Source organism: Bubalus bubalis, chromosome 3 (genome assembly GCF_019923935.1).
Source record: "Bubalus bubalis isolate 160015118507 breed Murrah chromosome 3, NDDB_SH_1, whole genome shotgun sequence".
In the NCBI taxonomy this organism is placed as follows: Eukaryota; Metazoa; Chordata; class Mammalia; order Artiodactyla; family Bovidae; genus Bubalus; species Bubalus bubalis.
Genome location: NC_059159.1, coordinates 88,130,816 through 88,151,461, shown reverse-complemented (window position 1 = coordinate 88,151,461; position 20,646 = coordinate 88,130,816). Strand labels below are relative to the sequence as shown.

Sequence of the window (20,646 nt, the reverse complement as noted above, 5' to 3'; positions counted from 1 at the left end):
ATATCAATAACCTCAGATATGCAGATGACACCACCCTTATGGCAGAAAGTGAAGAGGAACTAAAAAGCCTCTTGATGAAGGTGAAAGTGGAGAGTGAAAAAGTTGTCTTAAAGCTCAACATATAAAAAACTATGATCATGGCTTCTGGTCCCATCACTTCATGGGAAATAGATGGGGAAACAGTGGAAACAGTGTCAGACTTTATTTTGGGGGGCTCCAAAATCACTGCAGATGGTGATTGCAGCCATGAAGTTAAAACATGCTTGCTCCTTGGAAGGAAAGTTATGACCAACCTAGATAGCATATTCAAAAGCAGAGATATTACTTTGCCAACAAAGGTCCGTCTAGTCAAGGCTATGGTTTTTCCAGTGGTCATGAATGGATGTGAGAGTTGGACTGTGAAAAAAGCTGAGCACCGAAGAATTGATGCTTTTGAACTGTGGTGTTGGAGAAGACTCTTGAGAGTCCCTTGGACTGCAAGGAGATCCAATCAGTCCATCCTAAAGGAGACCAGTCCTGGGTGTTCATTGGAAGGACTGATGCTAAAGCTGAAACTCCAGTACTTTGGCCACCTCATGCGAAGAGTTGACTCATTGGAAAAGACCCTGATGCTGGGAGGGATTGGGGGCAGGAGGAGAAGGGGACGACAGAGGATGAGATGGCTGGATGGGATCACCGACTCGATGCACATGAGTTTGGGTGAACTCCAGGAGTTGGTGATGGACAGGGAGGCCTGGTGTGCTGCAATTCATGGGGTCGGGTTGCAAAGAGTCGGACATGACTGAGCAACTGAACTGAACTGAACAAGTTCAAATTTTTAAAAAATTCTTTCCAGACCAAACATGTGAGTGGACTGAACCATAGCCTGGAGGCTATAGTGCCCTCTGGTTCAATCATCCATTTTCTATATTCTCTGCTCAAATATTACACCTCATTTTCCAGCATAGTCAGAGTGTCACTAAAGTATAATAATTTATTTTATTAGATTACGCTAAGTTAAACCATGTAATGATTAGGATGGGAGAGAAACATTTATATTTTTTCACTACTACTAAAAGGGAAACTTATTGTAACAATAGAATAGGCAAGATTTTAGGGTATTTGTCTCAGTACAAAACTCAGAGCAGATTTAGAACTATAAACCTGTATCCTTATTGTAAACAGAGGGGTTTTAAATAGATGCACTCTTGGGTCTTTTTTAGACCTTAAAGTCCTATGAATCTCTTATATACAAATAAAGTACAGTAGTCTCCACCCACCACTACCAGCTATAAACTCCCCTTACTTAAAATTCTAACATTTGCAAATTTATTTCCTTTATCTTTTGGAGACTGGAAAACTAGATGGCAAAGGAGGACAGCTTTTGCAATGAAATCTAGGGGAAATTACAGATGAAGGGAAAAAGAATCAGAGGATTGGTGAAGAGAAAGGATGTGGAGTTGACTGAAATGACAAACACTGATTCAGGAGGCAGGAAATGGAAGTGAAGGAGACCTTGCAGGAGAGACAGAAGGACAGGAAGGAGTTAAAAATTCCTGAGCTATAAAATGTGAAAGGCACTTGGAAGGAGACCCAGACTAAAGAAAATATCATGCATTTTAATATGACTGTTATCCGTCACAAAGCAACTCTTGTTGAAACTGCCAGGTAGCCAGATCCTGAAAAGTTTCTGGGCAGCAGTAGATGGTAACTGGACATTAACAATCAGGATACATCATTACTGATTTCAAATGTACAAGATGGTGTTGTTATTTTGAGAAAAGCTTTCATGGGTTCATGTTGATTGTGGTCCCTTAAATTTTGACTCATGAGTTCTTCAGCTGAGAATTCTCATTTCAGGGAGTTTTCACAGATTTCGCTCTGGTGGCCCTTCTGAGAAATCTATGCTAATTGCAATGTAAGCAGAGGCTAACATTCCTTAAAGCATTCTCACTAATTACAAGGCATTATACATTGATTAAATCTGGAAAAATGCAGTTTTCTTAGTGTTAGATAGTGAAAGCATGTGAAATTTATAACACCTTACTGCTGTGAATGCGAAGATTTAAAGTATTTGGCATCACTGCCTTATTCACTTTTCTCTTGAATTAAGATTTGGATCCTTTGTGGATCTGACTACAATTTTCTTGAACAGAGTCCTGAGGGCACCAGCAAATTACCCTGGCATGCATTGTTTCACAATTTCTCTGGAAGTAGATACTTTCTGAGGTCTCCAATATGTGACTTGACACTCTGTCTGTCCAGAGACTAATACTAGTTTCAAGAGAAACCAAGTGAAAGTCGCTCAGTCACGTCCGATTCTTTGCAACCCCGTGGGCTGTATATTCTCCAGGCCAGAGTACCGGAGTGGGTAGCATTTCCCTTCTCCAAGGGATCTTCTCAACCCAGAGATCAAACCCAGTTCTCCTGCATTGCAGGATTCTTTACCAGCTGAGCCACAAGGGAAGCCCTAGGAGAAAATAATTTCTTCTTCTGGTTAGCCTGAAACCCTCACAGTTCTTAAAAATAGAGACACCTGAGTTCCTTCTCACTAAGAGATTTTTTCCCTCTCCTCTTTCTTGTTTTTTTTCTTTCTTTCTTTTTTTACACTTGTCCTTTGTGTTTTTTTGGTTTATCAAAAGTTCCAGACGCTGCTCCTCAGTGTTTTCTCCCTGTATCATACCAGGGATCATGCTGATGATAGCTAGCATGTATTCAGACCTCATGTTGCGCAAACATCTTTGCAAGCATTGCTGCTTTCAGCAACCATAGAAATAGAAAACGAAGGTCCACAGAGACTAAATAACTCTCCCCAGGCCGCTCAGCTATTGAGGGATGGCACCACTTCTCACACCCATGCCCCCTGGAGGCATCAGGATTTATCACATTCTTTTGCTGCTGCTCATTCTTCCTGAGTGTGTCTTCCCGGGTCACTCAGTGGTAAAGAACCAGCCTGCCAATGCAGGAACCCCAGGAGACAGGGGTTCGATCCCTGGGCTGGGAATATCCCCTGGAGGAGGAAATAACATCTCACATGACTGAAGCGATTTAGCAGCAGCAGCAGCCAGCATTCTTGCCTGGAGAATCCCATGGACAAAGGAGCCTGGTGGGCTATAGTCCATGGGGTTCCAAAGAGACTGAGTGATAAAACATGCATGCCCTCCTGGATGTAACCCAGAATCTCTATCTGAGCAGTGCTCCAGGAGGACTCTGCCATACACTGAGCACCATCATCTCAAACCTATTTGCCATTTTTTACATCCTTCCCAGAGCTCTTGTGTTGTCTCCAAACCTGCCTCCTGCAGTCCTGTTTTTTTTATCGCCCAGGTTCCCAACCACCTTTAACAAGTCTTCTCATTCTCCTTGCAAATGAATCCACAGGCACACTTCCTGGGATAGATTGCCTCTTACTCAACAGTGAGAATCCGAAGGGTTCAAAATACAAGTCATTCTTTCCTCTTCATTTTTCAATTTTTATTTTTTTATTGACGTATAGTTGCCTTACAATGTTTTGGGTGTACCACAAATTGATTCAGGTATATATATATATATGTGTGTGTGTGTGTGTGTTCTTTTTCAGACTTTTCCACTATAAGTTATTACAAGATATTGAATATAGTTCCCCGCACTAAACAGTAAATCCTTGTTATTTTTGGTGGCTAAGGAGCGTAGAGAACCATTTTCAAATGCCATTTGTGACTCACCACATTAGAAGAGGGGAAAGAAGATCAAACACAGAATAATTAGCATGTGTGCTTATTAGGCACTTTTTTCTATTTGCCTGCTTAACAAACCAAACCATAAGAATATGATGGCTAAAACAGATTTTTTTTTTCTCACTCACCTAACATCTAAAACAAATTATTTCACAAGAGGGTTTTTGTGGTTTGGGTCAAGAAATGGCACAGTTGACTTCTGCTCACATTTCATCTGCTAGAAACCAGCACCTTGTCCACATCTCACTGCAGAGAGGCTGACAAATGACCTAACTGTGTGCCCAGGAAGGAAAAGAAAAGGATTTGGTTGATAATAGATCTGTCTCTGCCATCGTGCTATTGAAAACAAAGTTGCTGTTAGCAGAGACCTGGACTTCGGACCTGAGAAAAAGTTGCTTTCAATGGTCTCTGTACTTGGCTGCACTCAAACAAGAAACTTTCATCTCCTCTGGCTCCTCTCTCCATCACCTTCACACTGGGCCAAAGTTATTTTTCAAGCACATATATTCAGATTTTTTCCCACTGGATTTTGATTTTACCCAGAGTCACACATGAGGGAAAGAGGCATGAGCCAGAGCCCAGACTATGCACAGGAATGTATTAACAGTTCCAAGCATTTGCTCCCGGGGCTGCTCATCCGTCCCTGCCTGTCTCTCCAGCTGCCGGTCCTCCCAGGTCAGGACAGTGCCTGTTTGGTCGAACACCTCTACTGTAAAGGCGGCCCAAAGTGGCACTCCCCCACGTCACTGGATATTGATAGGCGAGTGTTGGCTAACGCAGGTTCACCCTTGTGCCAGGGCTGCCCTTGCTTACCTCTGAGGCTCTGGACCCCCTGTTCCATCTCATTTCAACAGGAGCCATGATCCAAAAACTAAGCGGTTTCATGAGGTCTACAGGCAATGATTCTTTTATGCTTCTATTTCTGACTCTTGAAGAGGCTTGCTTCCTTATATTGGTTGTGATAAATTGAAACACTTGCCTTTGTTTCTATTTCCTTGTTCTTCTTATATTTATACATATGACCAGTTTGCAGATTCAATGAAAGAGTGATCTGTAAACCCTGACAGTTTCCAAAAATCAATACACATGTAATCTGCTAGCTGTTGCTGACCCGCAGAGATGACCGGACTACAGATGAATGTGGTCCTGACAGTGAGGCTCCACCCACACTGCAGAGGTTCCATGACTATAGCTCAGCCTCTTTTTTTTTTTTAATTTAGGGTAATGTTTTTGTTTATTGGAAGGAAAGCATTGGTCCTTGTCCTGTCCATGCCTCCTGTCACTTCTCTGGATCTGGCCAGAGACATTGGTGGCTGCCCCCTCCCTCAGGTGGCCCCGTCAGCTCCGACAGTCAGGGTGTGTGCCCCATGCTATGGGAACAGAGAGTTCTAGCCCAGGGTCTGCTCAGGTATATCTATACCAGCTCCCTGAATCAGTCTCTTTTTTTTTTGTTTTGTTTTGCTCGTTGTAAAAGTCTTTTTGGTCAGACCTTTTTTAACATTGTCTTAGTACAAATATATAATTTATCATTTCACTCCCTCTCTGCATCTCTCTTCTTTTTCTTCTAATTAACTTCCATAATTAAAGTAACACTCGCTGATGGGATTGTAATCAAGTACAAACACAGGCGTGGCCTTTTTCAGCAGTACTCACCTCACTAGGTGTCTGTCTAGGTGATCGAAAGTGGACTTGAATTATTTTTCCTTTGTTTTTCTTTTTTTATATTTTTATTGAAATATAGTTGATTTATAATGTTGTATTAGTTTCAGGTATACAGCAAAGTGAATCAGTTATACATGTATGTGTGTGTGTCTGCCTGTTACCTACTCATTTCCCTCCCTATCTCCCCTTTGGTATCCTTAACTTTGATTACAAGACCTGTGAGTCTGTTTTGTAAATACGTTCATTGTTTTTAGATTCCACACAGAAGTTATATCATATGATGTTCGTCTTTCTCTGACTTACTCCACTTAGTATAATGATCTCTAGGCCCACCCATGTTGCTGCAAATGCCATTTTGTCCTTTTCATGGCCAAGTAATATTCCATTGTAATATGTACCACATCATCTTTGTCTATGCCTGTGTTGAGAGACACTTAGGTTGCTTCCATGCCTTGGGTATTGTAAATAGTGCTGCAGTGAACTTTGGGGTGCATGTTTTCAACCTGAAATTTTCTAATATTGAACTAGTGGGCTTTCAGAAAAACCTCAGCTCTCACCAGGATTCAAGAAAAAGTAATGCAGTGTAATTCATTAATGAACAAACCTGGCTACATGTCAGAATTGCCTCAGAATTTGTTCAAAATAGAAACTAGAGCTTCCATCCCACCACCTGAGTGTCAGGTTTAGGAGATCTAACTGTATGACTCAATAATATGTACAAGCTTTTCTAATAGATATAGGAGGGTCAACTGATTAAGAAGAATCATGTTCAATATAAACTTCTATTAATTGTAGATGCTTTGGTAACTCTGTGCTTTTTCTAATAGATGTAAGAGGGTCAATGATTAAGAAGAATCATGTTCAATATAAACTTCTGTTAACTGTAAATGCTTCGGTAACTCTGTGCTTTGTCTTAATAATGAAGGTAATAACACCTAAGTAGCCTGTGCTAACAAAAGTGCCTCTTGTGACGGGATGCACAGTTGTTACTTTCAGCAAAAGCTCAATGTAATTAATTAAGGGCTGGATTTAATTCAGTGACATTTGAATTTTATAGCTATACACTTGCAGCTATAAAACTTTCACTTTTATTATTAAAATTCCTGTAGGAAAAATAACTTGGTAATTGTGAGTCTGCAACTCTCTGGTCCCTAACCTGATTTTCCCCATTGGCAAAGTTGTTTTTATTACGTAGTGAGGCAGCTATTTTATATATAGCAGGACAGATTATGTTTTTAACAAGTGTCCTGGGGGTTCTGAGGCAGTCAGTCCACAGACAAGGATTTGGGATCTCAGGTTACAAGGACCGAACTTGAGGTCAGAGTTCTGGGATCTAGTTCAGCCCTACTCTTTGCTTGCTTTCTGCTCTTGGGCAAACCCTGGGGCTTTTCTGAGCCTAAGTTCCTTGCATGCATGAGTGCTAAGTCGCTTCAGTCGTGTCCAGTTCTTTGAGACCTTATGGACTGTAGCCTGCCAGGCTCCTCTAGCCATGGAATTCTCCAGGCAAGAGAACTAGAGTTGGTTGCCATGCCTTCCTCCGGGGGATCTTCCCAACCCAGGGATCGAACTCGTGTTTCATGTCTCTTGCATCGGCACACGGGTTCTTTACCACTAGCACCACCTGGGAAGCCCTTATCTATATAAAAGATGGAAATCCTTTCCCTGCCTCTCAGGGTTATTATGACAACAAAAACAAATTCAGATAATGTGCAAAGTATACTATATGTACATATATATTCATTTATTAGATATTTATCAAGGACCTACTATGTGCCACGACTAAGTGGTAGGAATAAAGAAGAGAACAAGAGGGATGTGATCCCTGATTTTAGGGACGTTACCTGATGAGGAGTCGGAGGCAGAGAACACACAAGTAAGAAATTTGGGATATTTCTAGTGCTTAGGAAGAAAGTAAAATTGGCAGCGAGCCATGTAATGACAGGCAGGAGAGTGGTGGCTGCGTGCTTTAGATGGCGTGGTTGGAGGCCCCAGTAGGAGATGACATTTGTGTGGAAACATGAATGACCAGAAGATAACTGTGCAGAAGTCTTCAGGTGGAGGATGTCTGGGAAAGGGAACAGCTGGGACAAATGTGCTGATGTTCCGGAGGAAGGGACGGAAGGCCAGTGTGGCCAGAGCCACAGCAATCCATGGGGAGTGTGACCTCAGTGAGATAAGGAGCCAGGATGTAGGCAGCTGGCCTGAACACCTAGAGGATGGTTGGTCATGAAAGGAAGCTTGAAGTTTTGTTCTAACTACACTGAAAAAGTACTAGATAATCTAAGCAGAGGCATTGTGTGATCTGATTCATGTTTTAGAAAGATCACCCTCAGTTCAGTTCAGTTCAGTCACTTAGTTGTGTCCAACTCTTTGTGACCCCATGAACCGCAGCACACCAGGCCTGTCTGTCCATCACCAACTCCCAGAGTTTACCCAAACTCATGTCCATTGAGTTGGTGATGCCATCCATCCATCTCATCCTCTGTCATCCCCTTCTCCTCCTGCCCTCAATCTTTCCCAGCATCAGGGTCTTTTCAAATGAGTCAGCTCTTCGTGTCAGGTGGCCAAAGTATTGGAGTCTCAGCTTTAGCACCAGTCCTTCCAATGAACACCCAAGTCTGGTTGCCTTTACGATGGACTGGTTGGATCTCCTTGCAGTCCAAGGGACTCTCAAGAGTCTTCTCCAACACCACAGTTCAAAAGCATCAATTCTTCGGCACTCAGCTTTCTTTATAGTCCAACTCTCACATCCATACATGACTATGGGAAAAACCATACCCTTGACTAGATGGACCTTTGTTGGCAAAGTAATATCTCTGTTTTTTAATATGCTGTCTAGGATGGTCATAACTTCCTTCCAAAGAGTGCTGCTAAGTTGCTAAGTCACTTCAGTCGTGTCCGACTCTGTGCGACCCCATAGACGGCAGCCCACAAGGCTCAGCCATCCCTGGGATTCTCCAGGCAAGAACACTGGAGTGGGTTGCCATTGCCTTCTCCAATGCAGGAAAGTGAAAAGTGAAAGTGAAGTCGCTGAGTCTTGTCTGACTCTTAGCAACCCCATGGACTGCGGCACACCAGGCTCTTCCACCCATGGGATTTTCCAGGCAAGAGTACTGGAGTGGGGTGCCATTGCCTTCTCCATTCCAAAGAGTAAGCATCTTTTAATTTCATGGCTGCAGTCACAATCTGCAGTGATATTGGAGCCCAGAAAAATAAAATCTGACACTGTTTCCCCATCTATTTGCCATGAAGTGATAGGACGTGAGTCTGAGTGAACTCCGGAAGTTGGTGATGGACAGGGAGGCCTGGAGTGCTGCGATTCATGGGGTCGCAAAGAGTAGGACACAACTGAGCGACTGATCTGATCTGATCTGATCTGATAGGACCAGATGCCATGATCTTAGTTTTCTGAATGTTGAGCTTTAAGACAACTTTTTCACTCTCCTTTCACTTTCATCAAGGGGCTCTTTAGTTCCTCTTCATTTTCTGCCATAAGGGTGGTGTCATCTGCATACCTGAGGTTATTGATATTTCTCCCAGCAGTCTTGATTCCAGCTTGTGCTTCTTCCAGCCCAGCATTTCTCATGATGTACTCTGCATATAAGTTAAATAGACAGGATGACAATATACAGCCTTGACATACTCCTTTTCCTATTTGGAACCAGTCTGTTGTTCCATGTCCAGTTTTAACTGTTGCTTCCTGACCTGCATACAGATTTCTCAAGAGGCAGGTCAGATGGTCTGGTATTCCCATCTCTTTCAGAATTTTCCACAGTTTACTGTGATCCACACAGTCAAAGGCTTTGGCATAGTATAAAGCATAAATAGATATTTTTCTGGAACTCTCTTGCTTTTTCTATGATCCAGCGGATGTTGGCAATTTGATCTCTGGTTCCTCTGCCTTTTCTAAAATCAACTTGAACATCTGGAAGTTCACGGTTCATGTATTGCTGAAGCCTGATTTGGAGAATTTTGAGCATTACTTTACTAGCGTGTGAGATGAGTGCAATTGTGTGGTAGTTTGAGCATTCTTTGGCATTGCCTTTCTTTAGGACTGGAGTGAAAACTGACCTTTTCCAGTCCTGTGGCCACTGCTGAGTTTTCCAAATTTGCTGGCATATTGAGTGCAGCACTTTCACAGCATCATGTTTTAGGATTTGGAATAGCTCAACTGGAATTCCATCACCTCCACTAGCTTTGTTTGTAGTGATGCTTCCTATGGCCCATTTGACTTCACATTCCAGGATGCCTGGCTCTAGGTGAATGATCATACCATCATGATTATCTGGGTCATAAAGATCTTTTCTGTACAGTTCTTCTGTGTATTCTTGGCACCTCTTAATATCGTCTGCTTCTGTTAGGTCCATACCATTTCTGTGCTTTATTGAGCCTATCTTTGCATGAAATGTTCCCTTGATATCTCTAATTTTCTTTAGGAGATCTCTAGTAGTTCCCATTCTGTTGTTTTCCTCTGTTTCTTTGCACTTATCCCTGGGGAAGGCTTTCTTATCTCTCTCTCCTTGCTATTCTTTGGAACTCTGCATTCAAATGAGTATATCTTTCCTTTTCTCCTTTGTTTTTAGCTTCTCTTCTTTTCACAGCTACTTGTAAGGACTCCTCAGGCAGCCATTTTGCTTTTTTGCATTTCTTTTTCTTAGGGATGGTTTTGATTCCTATCTCCTGTACAGTGTCATGAACCTCCATCCATAGTTCATCAAGCACTCTATCAGATCTAGTACCTTAAATCTATTTCTCACTTCCACTGTATAATCATAAGGGATTTGATTTAGGTCATACCTGAATGGTTTAGTGGTTTTCCCTACTTTCTTCAATTTAAGCCTGAATTTGGCAATAAGGAGTTCATGATCTGAGCCACAGTCAGCTCCTGGTCTTGTTTTTGCTGACTGTATAGAGCTTCTCCATCTTTGGCTGCAAAGGCTATAATCAGTCTGATTTTGGTGTTGACCATCTGGTGATGTCCATGTATAGAGTCCTCTCTTGTGTTGTTGGAAGACGGTGTTTGCTACGACCAGTGCTTTCTCTTTGCAGAAGTCTATTAGCCTTTGTCCTGCCTCATTCTATACTCTAAGACCAAATGTTCCTGTTACTCCAGGTGTTTCTTGACTTCCTACTTTTGCATTCCAGACCCCTGTAATGAAAAGGACATCTTTTCTGGATGTTAGTTCTAAAAGGTCTTGTAGGTCTTCATAGAACCATTCAACTTCAGCTTCTTCAGCGTTCCTGGTTGGGGCATAGACTTGGATTACCCTGATATTGAATGATTTGCCTTGGAAACAAACAGAGATCATTCTGTTGCTTTTGAGATTGCGTCCAAGTACTGCATTTCAGACTCTTTTGTTGACTATGATAGCTACTCCATTTCTTCTAAGGGATTCTTGTCCACGGTAGTAGATATAATGGTCATCTGAGTTAAATTCACCCATTCCAGTCCATTTTAGTTCGCTGATTCCTAGAATGTCCACATTCACTCTTACCATCTTCTGTTTGACCACTTCCAATTTGCCTTGATTCATGGACCTAACATTCCAGGCTCCTATGCAATATTGCTCTTTACAGCATCCAACCTTGCTTCTATCACCAGTCACGTCCACAACTGGGTATTGTTTTTGCTTTGGCTCCGTCTCTTCATTCTTTTTGGAGTTATTTCTCCACTGATCTCTAGTAGCATATTGGGCACCTACCGATCTGGGGAGTTCATCTTTCAGTGTCCTATCTTTCTGACTTTTCATACTGTTCATAGGGTTCTCAAGGTAAGAATACTGAAGTGGTTTGCCATTGCCTTCTCCAGTGGACCACATTTTGTCAGAACTCTCCACCATGACCCGTCTGTCTTGGGTCACCCTACATGGCATGGCTGTTTCATTGAGTTAGACAAGACTGTGGTCCATGTGATTAGAATGGTTAGTTTTCTGTGATTCTGTGTTAATTTTCTGAAGATCACCCTGGCTGTCACCAGAAGAGACTATTAATGAAGGGGCAGTCAGAGCAAGGAAACCAGTCCGGCTGACTGACCAGACTAACTGGTAGAGTGGTCCAGCCAGGGAACATGGCAACATCAGATTACAGCAATGAAAGGGCTGGTGAGATTCAAGGTATTTTTGATGTTAGAGCCAGGAGCCTCTTAGTGTCAGGAGGTAAAGTCAATAGGCCCATATTAATTCAGTGTCATTCCCACTGCATTCTCTCATTATCAACATGCATTAATTAGTCTCAACATTAAGTATGAAATCACTCATCTTCATATCAGGTCATAAATAAAACATATTGCTGCTGCTGCTAAGTTGCTTCAGTCATGTCTGACTCTGTGCAACCACATAGACATCTGGCAGCCCACCAGGCTCCCCCGTCCCTGGGATTCTCCAGGCAAGAACACTGGAGTGGATTGCCATTTCCTTCTCCAGTGCATGAAAGTGAAAAGTGAAAGTGAAGTCGCTCAGTCGTGTCCGACTCTCAGCGACCCCATGAACTGCAGCCTACCAGGCTCCTCCATCCATGGGATTTTTCAGGCAAGAGTACTGGAGTGGGGTGCCATTGCCTTCTCCAAAACATATTGAATACCAGTTAAATAAGGGAAAAGGCACATACATAATCTCAAACACATTGAATATAGGTGAAATAAGGGAAAAGGTGCCTAAACAATCGGAACAGGGAAAGCCTGTGCATATATTCAGAGGTGAACTTCTCAGAACATTCTCCAGTTTCTGTCCTTGGACATAATTCCTAAAAGCTAATAACCTATGCCTAGAAGGCAATTAGAAGGAAGAGGAGAAGAAAGAGGAATGGCTTCTGATATGAGGCCATGCGGCAGTGTACACAGGAAGGAAAGGTAAATAGCTGATGAAGAAAGCACAGCATATGAAAAGCAGGTATGAGACTCTGAAGGACATTGGAGAATGATGGTTTTCTTCACAGTTAATGGAGGCACAGAGGAGTGAATGCCATTGTAGATCATCTCGCCTACAAAATGGATGAAAGAAAATTAAATCCATTTGACTTACAAAAAGTTAAGCTTTGAGTATATGAAAATGATCTCATGTAGACCCTTATTTCCCCAAGGTGCTCAATAAATGTATCTTTTCATTGTATTTAATGGTCATATACATGAAGTGCTGTATTTTTAGCTCCACCTGATAAAGGCCTATTAAAGTATAATGTACGCAGAACTGTTACGTCTGGGAAGATGGCATAGATAGATTTTCCCCTATTCTTCCTGGTAAATGCAAGTAAAATCCAGACATTCTATATAAAATGTAAGAAGACTGAGAGTGGAGAGGAGAAAGCAGACTGGCTAGGGTCTGTGGGTGCTGAGAAAGGACACAAGTGTGACTTCACTGGGCTTGGGATGGGGCTTGTTTGTTTGTATCAGAAGTCTCAAACTTGGAGCTGAAGAAGGTGGCTGTCAGGAAATAGAAACAGAATAAAAAGTCCCCACTAAAGCTTGCTCCCTCTACCCAAAAGACCAGGAAAGGGACAGCCTAGCAGGACAGTGAACTCAGAAAATGCTGCTCTGTTTCAAACACCACAGAAAACTGTGGGTCCACCACTACCCATCCTAGCAAAGCCTGAATTGAAAGATTGGACTCCTCATCAGACTGGAATGCGGTTCCCCAAGACCCCTGGACAGAGAAGATGGATTTAATCCCCACAAGGGTGCAATGTGGAGATCACATGGGGACCTGGGGCTTCTCTCCTCACCCTGCAGTGCCCCTCTTCCCTCTGGGGTGGTGGTAGAGGAAGCCTCCTGAAGAGTTAGGACTTTGGCCCATACCAGCAGTAACAACACCCTTCCCACAGCAGAGTCGGTGGGGGAGCCAGAAGCTCTGCCCAGGCCCAGCAGTTAAGAGGAGCCCCCACATAGGTCACAGAGGAGGTCAAGAGGAGAACATGGACTTCTGTCTCCACTGGGGAGTAACCAGGTGGCACCTCCCTCTCCCCGACCTGAGTGGTTTCAGAGAACAGCGGCTGAAACAGATTTTAATAAGGTCCAAAGTTGCAGAGCATGATATGCAAATGTCCAGATTCCAAATGAAAAATCACTCATCATACTGAAATCCCACTTTTATCAATACTTTTTATTCAACATAGTGATGGAAGTTCTATCTAATGAAATAATCTGAGAAAAGGAAATAAAAGGCATATACATCGAAGGGAAGGAATAAAACTGTTTGCAGAGAAATGACTGCCTTCTAAGAAAATACCAGGGATTGTAAAAAGAAAAAGTTATAGAACTAACATATGAGTTTAGTAAGGTTACATGCTGTATAAAACTCAACTGTTTCTATATACTAGCAATGAACATATGAACACTGAAATTAAAAATACAATATCATTTACCATCCCTTGAAAAAAGAATAATTGGGTATAAATCTAACAAATACAAGACTTGTGTACTAGAAACTACAAAACTCTGATGAAAGAAAGGAGATATAAATAAATCGACACACAATGTTCATGGGTTGGAAGACTCGACACAGTAAAGATGTCAATTATCTCTAAAATGATATATGTTTGTGTATTTCCTATCAAAATCACAGCAAAATTTTATAGTTGTAGATAAGATTATTCTAAGATGTATGTGGAAAGGCAAAGAAACTAGAATAGCAAAGAAGAATAAAGTGGGAAGAATCAGACTCAAGAATCAATTTCAAGATAATTATATAATTACAGTAATTAAGACTGTGTGATATTGGTATCTTGAAATTGATTGGAACAGAAGGAGAATGCAGAAGTAGAACCACAAAAATATACCCAGATGATTTTGACAAACATGCAAAAGTGGTTCAGTGGAAGAAAGATAACCTGTTCAATTAATGGTCATGGAACAATTGTGTATCCATAGGCAAAAAACAAACTTTGGCCTAAATCTCACACCTTATACAAAAATTAACTCAGAATATATCACAGACCTTGCATGTATATGTATGGCTGAGTCCCTTTGCTGTCCACCTGAAACTATCACAACATTGCTAATTGACTGTACTCCAACATAAAATTAAAAGTTCAAAAATAAAAATAAAGGTAAAAATCAAATGCTGACAAGAATGCAGAAAAACCACATCACTTATATATTACTGGTGGAAATGTGAAATGATACAGCCACTTAGGGAAACAGTTCAGCAGTTCCTTAAAAATCTAAACATGTAACCACCATGTGACCTAGCAATTACTCTCCTGGGCATTTTTCCCAGAGGAAATGAAGACAAATGTTCACGCAAAAACTTGGAGAGGAATGTTTTTATATGCTTATTGGAATAGCCAAAATGTGGACACAACCAACGTGTCCTTCAGTAAGTAAATGGCTGAATATACTTGGTACATCCATACCATGGAATACTACTCAGCAGTAAAAGGGAACAAACTGCTGATACGTGCCACCATGCTTATGTCAGACCTGGAGAATCTCCAGAGAGTCACTCTGAGAGAAAAAAAGCCAATCAAAAAAAGTTACATACGGTATGATTCCATTTATAGAACATTCTTGAAATGACAAAAGTGTAAGAAATAGAGAACAGATTAATGGTTGCCAAAGGATTAAGGCAGGGCGGGGATCAACACGAGGGAGCTTGTGGCGCTGGAAATGTAGTGTCAATGTCCTAGTATCTATAATGTCAGTGTCAATGTCAGGACAGTGCCAGGGTCCTACATCGTAAGATATCAGTAAGGTACTGCCATCGGCGGAAACTGGGTAAAGAGTACACTGTATTGCTCTATGTTATTTCTTATAACTGAATGTGAATCTGCAACTGTCTCAAAAATTTAATTCCATTAAAATGGAATCTATTAAACCTTGTTAGTTTAATGATAAGATGTACAAATCATGCCAACTGTTGCCTTGCTCTGGCCTCAGATACTTCAATCCTTATTCTTTTCTGACAATTCTGTGGTAGCTATATAAGCAGATCAGAAGATGGTTTTTATAGTTACAGTTAGAAAAGGAAAACAATGGTCAGTGGAAAAAGATGGGTATATCCCTTGTTCATTGTTGATCATGTTTCAAGGGAGCACCCAAAACCCCTCATCTAATAAAAGGTCACATTCCGTCTCACCCTCAGGAAAGCCACTAGTGAAAACATCCCGAGAGATGGTGATCAACACGGAGGAGCCTGCAATCACAGTTGATGTAGGAAGCACTGTCAAAACGGTGCAAGGCGTGAATGTGACTATTAACTGCCAAGCTGCAGGTAAGAAATGCATTCATTTGTTAATTCGTTTCTTCAGATATTAATGGAGCCCTGTGCTAGGTTGGGGGCTGAAAGGATAGTACAAATTCTGCTCTCAGGGAATTGGGGCTACTAGGGAAAGTCAAGCACACTCAGTCACTCTGAAAGTGGAAAGTGCTACTGAAGTTGATCAGAGGAAAACTGGGATAGATGAGGGAGAAGAGGTTGTTTTTATCTCCATCCCATATACTGGTGGAACATGAGCATGCCAGGATGGGGACAAAGGGTGTTCCAATGGACTAAAGAATGTAAGAAAAACCATGTAAGTAAGGAAGCTGCAGGACTTCAAGGGAAATGTGACTGCTTTGGTCTAGTGGAATCCTGGAGCTCAGAGATGGGGTGGGAAAGGGGGCTTAAACTTTAGTCACATGGGTTGCAACTGTGCCATGGGAGACTCTGAACACTTGGATGAGGAATTCAGACAAAGCAGGTTGGAAGTGGCATTAGGGGTCATGCAGTGTATAAAATAGGTTGAAGAAAAAAAAAATACTGAGACAGAGGGGCCAGTTAAGAAGCCATAGTAGTTTAGGGACTTCCCCAGTGGACCACTGATTGGGAATTCGCCTTGCAGTGCAGGGGACATGGGTTTGATCCTTGGTCAGAGAACTAAGACCCCACATTTTTGTGGAGTAACTGAGCCCACATGCCACAACTGAGATTTCATGCAGCCAAATATATATATATATATATATATATATATATATATGAACCCACAGTAGTTTAGATGGAACAGTGGTAAAGAGTCTGCCTGCCCAGCAGGAGACATGAGCTCCACCCCAGGGTGGGGAGGATCCCCTGGAGAAGGAAGTGGCAACCCCTTCCTTAGCGATGAACAGCAGTAGTTTGCAGCAGAGGTACCAGGGGCCTAAACTCAGGACAGTCGTGGTGGAGAGCTCAGGAGTGGATGGCAGGGGTGAGACCAACAGCAACCTGGAGCTTACATTCGAAGTGGGCGGGTGGTGGTCGTTTAGTGTCTGCTTCTTGTAACCTCATGGACTGTAGCCCTCCAGGCTCCTCTGTCCATGGGATTTCCCAGGCAAGAATACTGGAGTGGGTTACCATTTCCTGCTCCGAGGGATCTTCCAGACCTAAGGATCAAACCCAGGTCTCCTACATTGCAGGCAGATTCTTCACTGCTAAGTCAGCAGGGAAGCTCCTTTCAGAAGTGTGTAGGAGTTGTTTATGAAAACAGCCAGTGCTCTTGGGCATGTGATATAAGTGTTGCCCTTGGGTAGCTCTTGTAAACTCAGAGGCCTCTAGGGACCAGAAAGTCATAAAGTGGAGGAGTAGACCAGAGGAGGTGGCGGTATGCCCTTCATAAGGGCATTTACCTTCAATTCAAAAACAGAAAACACCCACAGCTCAGCTGCCAATTCTCCCTTCCTGTGAACTGCTAGCCTGTCTGCCCTAAGGGTTTTCACTGCCACGATACAAAGGGGAAATAGATGACTCCCATGCCAGGGCACAGCGACAGTCCCCTGATTATTGCTGTCCTCATCAGATATACCTTCCCGTGGCACCCCAACCCAGGTTCCCACGTCATACCCTGTCTGAAAAGAGGACAGGCCTTGGCACCCCCTGTTCTGTGTATTTCTTCATCTTAGATCTCAGCCCCAGCTTTGGAAAGTTCACCTCCACCTGTGATTTATAAGGCCAGAGAGAATCCACTTTAGAAGAAGTAGGAGGCAGATCTTCATCTAGAGCATGTTGTTTCCTAAGAACAGGCAGGTCTGGTTTTCTCTGAAATCTTCTGGTAGCTCTAGGAAGCCCAAAATATAAATCTCTCTCTGTCATAATACATTAGCTTCTTCTTGGTAAAGCTTCCCTTGGCCTGTGCATCCAACCACCTCAGTGAAAGCCTGTAGAACTAAATCCCTTCAGGCTCTATGCTCTCAATCAGGGTGTCCCATGAATGAGTTGCCCCTCTGCACACAGACTGATGGTGAAGGCCAGATGCTTTATGCAAGACCATCACTCCCCATCTGATCTCGAGGAACATGTGCCTTGAAGACAGAACACCAACTGGAGATGAGATGGGTCTCCCAATATAATGGACCATATTGGGTCTCCTCTTGAGTGTTGAGACTGGTAGGACTAAAAGAGTGGGAAGCAAAGGGCAGCAAAACCAGGACTTGAGCATCTGAAGAAGGTTGAGAAAACCAGAATTCAGGTGGAGAAGTATTTATCACAGGAAAACTAGAAAAGTCGAAACAGCTTTGGTCAGCTCTTCTGGGCCACCCGGCGCCATGTCTCCAACTTCACCCAGAGATTCACTCTTGGTAACCTGATAGTGAAATCCTAGGTTGTAAGGTCCAGTTTTTGCCTGGCCATGCACATTACATTACTGAAAACTTAGTTGTATTCATAGGACCCTTTGTATTAATCATAGTTAAATAAAATAAATGTGTCTCTGTCATTATGCCTCTTATTAAATAAGGTTTTTGTTCAACATGGGCTTCCCTTGTAGCTCAGTTGGTAAAGAATCTGTCTACAATGTGGGAGACCTGGGTTCAGTCCTTGGGTTGGGAAGATCTCCTGGAGAAGGGAAAGGCTTCCCACTCCAGTATTCTGGCCTGAAGAATTCCATAAACGTGTATAGTCCATGGGGTCACAAAGAGTTGGACACGACTGAGTGACGTTCACTTTCACTTTCACTTTTATTCAACATAGATGGGCAAGAGCCTGCTTTTGATTAAACTGTTGGTCTGTGAATTTACTGGACAAAGAAATCATTCTTGAGCTGAGTCTCCAGTCGAAATACTGACAGCTATAATACCAAATGGCAAAAGAAACTATTTTTACTTTGATGCTACAAGTGGCTTTTATGACTCTCTTGTGACATAATTTTAATGGCTATATAATAGTATATTTTAAGAATAGTACATAATTTACATAGAATAACTCATGTCCTTACATGTTTGAGTTGTTCGCAGTTTTTCATTAAATACCTTTTGCACATGTATGCTTTCAACATGTAAAATGCAGACTCACAAATTATTCCCAATCCTTAAACATAAAAACCATTAAACAACAAGTATGATGAGGCTTTTTCTTGAAAAGTGATTTGGTCTCTTATACCACTCCCATACTTGTTCTCCATTAGAGAAGAAGTCGGAAAACAGAATGTGAGATAGGGGGTCAGAGGAGGAGGAAGAGTTTCGGTCATTGGGAATAGGATGTGCAAAGGGCCTGAGGTAGAAAGAGTATGAAGCATTTAAAGGAGTGAAATGTGGCTGGCTTGACTGTAAGATAGAGAGGCTAGAAGAGAGTAGGGTGGCTTGTGGTTGAGGGGGGGGGGGGGACAGTGGGCAGGAGCTAAATCTTATGCTTTCCTAGGTTATGGTACATTTTGGAACAGGGGAAGCTTTTGAAGACTTACTTAAGATATAAAATTGTCAGGACTAGTCATGCAGAAATAAATAGTTGAGGAGTCAATGATGGGCAGTGTAGTAGCCAGGAAAGGCCAGCCTGTGGTAACAGGTAGACCCCCAAATGTATACTGATGACTCAAACACAATAGAAGTTTATTACTTGCCTACCTAGGAGTCCAAAGAGTGGTCCTGGTCAGCTGGAGGGGAGGGGATCTGCCCCTCACAGTCCTTCAGCATCCCTGGACACTGGTGGTCCTGTTATCCTGAGTACATGCCTTCCAAGGTCTCCCCAGAGGTTCTCTCTACCCTGTCAATAAGACGAGGAGAAAACAAAGTGTAGAGAATGGTTGGAATGGTTTTAAGGGTGATACTTGGCGAACCGGAACAAACTTTCTGGCCAAGCCAGTAGCACACTTTACTGCTTCTCACATCCCTTCTTAGTCACATGGCCACTCACAGCTACCAAAGGCTGTCAGGGAATGTTGCCAGGCTGAGGAGGAGGAGGTATTAGTCGCTCAGTCATGTCCGACTTTTTGTGATCCCATGTGCTGTAGCCCGCCAGGCTCCTCTGTCTGTGGGATTCTCCAGGCAAGAATATTGGAGTAGGTTGCCATTCCCTTCCCCAAGGGATATTGCCAACCCAGGGATTGAACCCAGGTCTCCTGCATTGCAAGCAGATTCCTTACCATCTGAGCTACCAAGAAAGCCCAGGCTGGGTACCCAGGAAAAAGAAGGAATATCTGTCAGCATCTGCCACAGTTAGTGTGAAGAAATGTGGAAGACTAAAAGCCTCCTTACCAGACTGTCATGGTTCTTTAGAATAATTGCTCAGATTGACATTTAAGTTACTATATTCTTCCCTTGTCTTGCGCCAAGCCTTTAAAGAAACTTCTAGAACCTATCATGTCAAGGTGTGCCTTTCAGTGGATGCCCCACCTCAAGATGTTGACAAGGTGTCATGGTGCAGGCAGCCTTCCAAGTATAACAAGTGGTCTAGTTAACAAGAATATCCTATCTGGGATTTAAAAAAAGATTATTATAGCATCACCCTACCTGGCAGCTCAGTGGAGATTAAAAGCACTAATCCTCATAATCAAATCAAGTTACAGCCCATTATGACTACACTCATTTATTGATCCTTTCAAGCAGCAGGGAGACCACTGTGTTGTTGATAAGATATGCCGCAAAGCAGGAAAAGTAAAAGCAGTCCTTTTACTTCCTATTTTAGACACAGATCATACCAGGGAGTCCAGAGTGTGGAGCCTATCCAACTAACTTGTCAACGGTATAGCTTTGGACTTTGCTCTTCAGTAGAGTGTATTTTTTGTCATTTTTCAAACATTTCTTTCTGTAGAATGTGCTGTCTTTTCACAACAGGTTAGGGAAAAAATCATCTTCTATACCCTGATAAGCTTCTCACCAAGAAGTGTACTAACAATGGATTCTAGAAACTTCCCTCCTAACAATAATCTTGATGTTGCAATTACAGTAGAAAGGTTAATTCCAAAAGCAGAAAGCATTTAAGGATTGACACCAGAAATAACACGCAGCAATTCAGAGCTTCTCCCAGGAGGCAATCTTGTATATGGGCAGACAGTATCATGTACTTGTTAGGATGGGGTTTCATGGCATCACATGTACTGAGTTTGGATCCCTGCCTGCCATCTGTAGGTCACT

The 20,646-nt window shown here is 42.4% G+C and overlaps 1 protein-coding gene across 4 annotated transcripts in view; it reads left to right on the top strand.

Annotated features, from left to right (window-relative positions):
• ADAMTSL1 (ADAMTS like 1) overlaps window positions 1-20,646 on the top strand; it is a 1,120,403-nt gene that overhangs the window by 989,861 nt on the left and 109,896 nt on the right. For all 4 annotated transcript variants that reach the window (XM_025279016.3, XM_044939811.2, XM_044939812.2 and 1 more), the window contains one exon: window positions 15,431-15,559. In XM_025279016.3, the coding sequence (XP_025134801.1) occupies window positions 15,431-15,559 (129 nt within the window). The remainder of the gene's footprint in view (window positions 1-15,430; window positions 15,560-20,646) is intronic.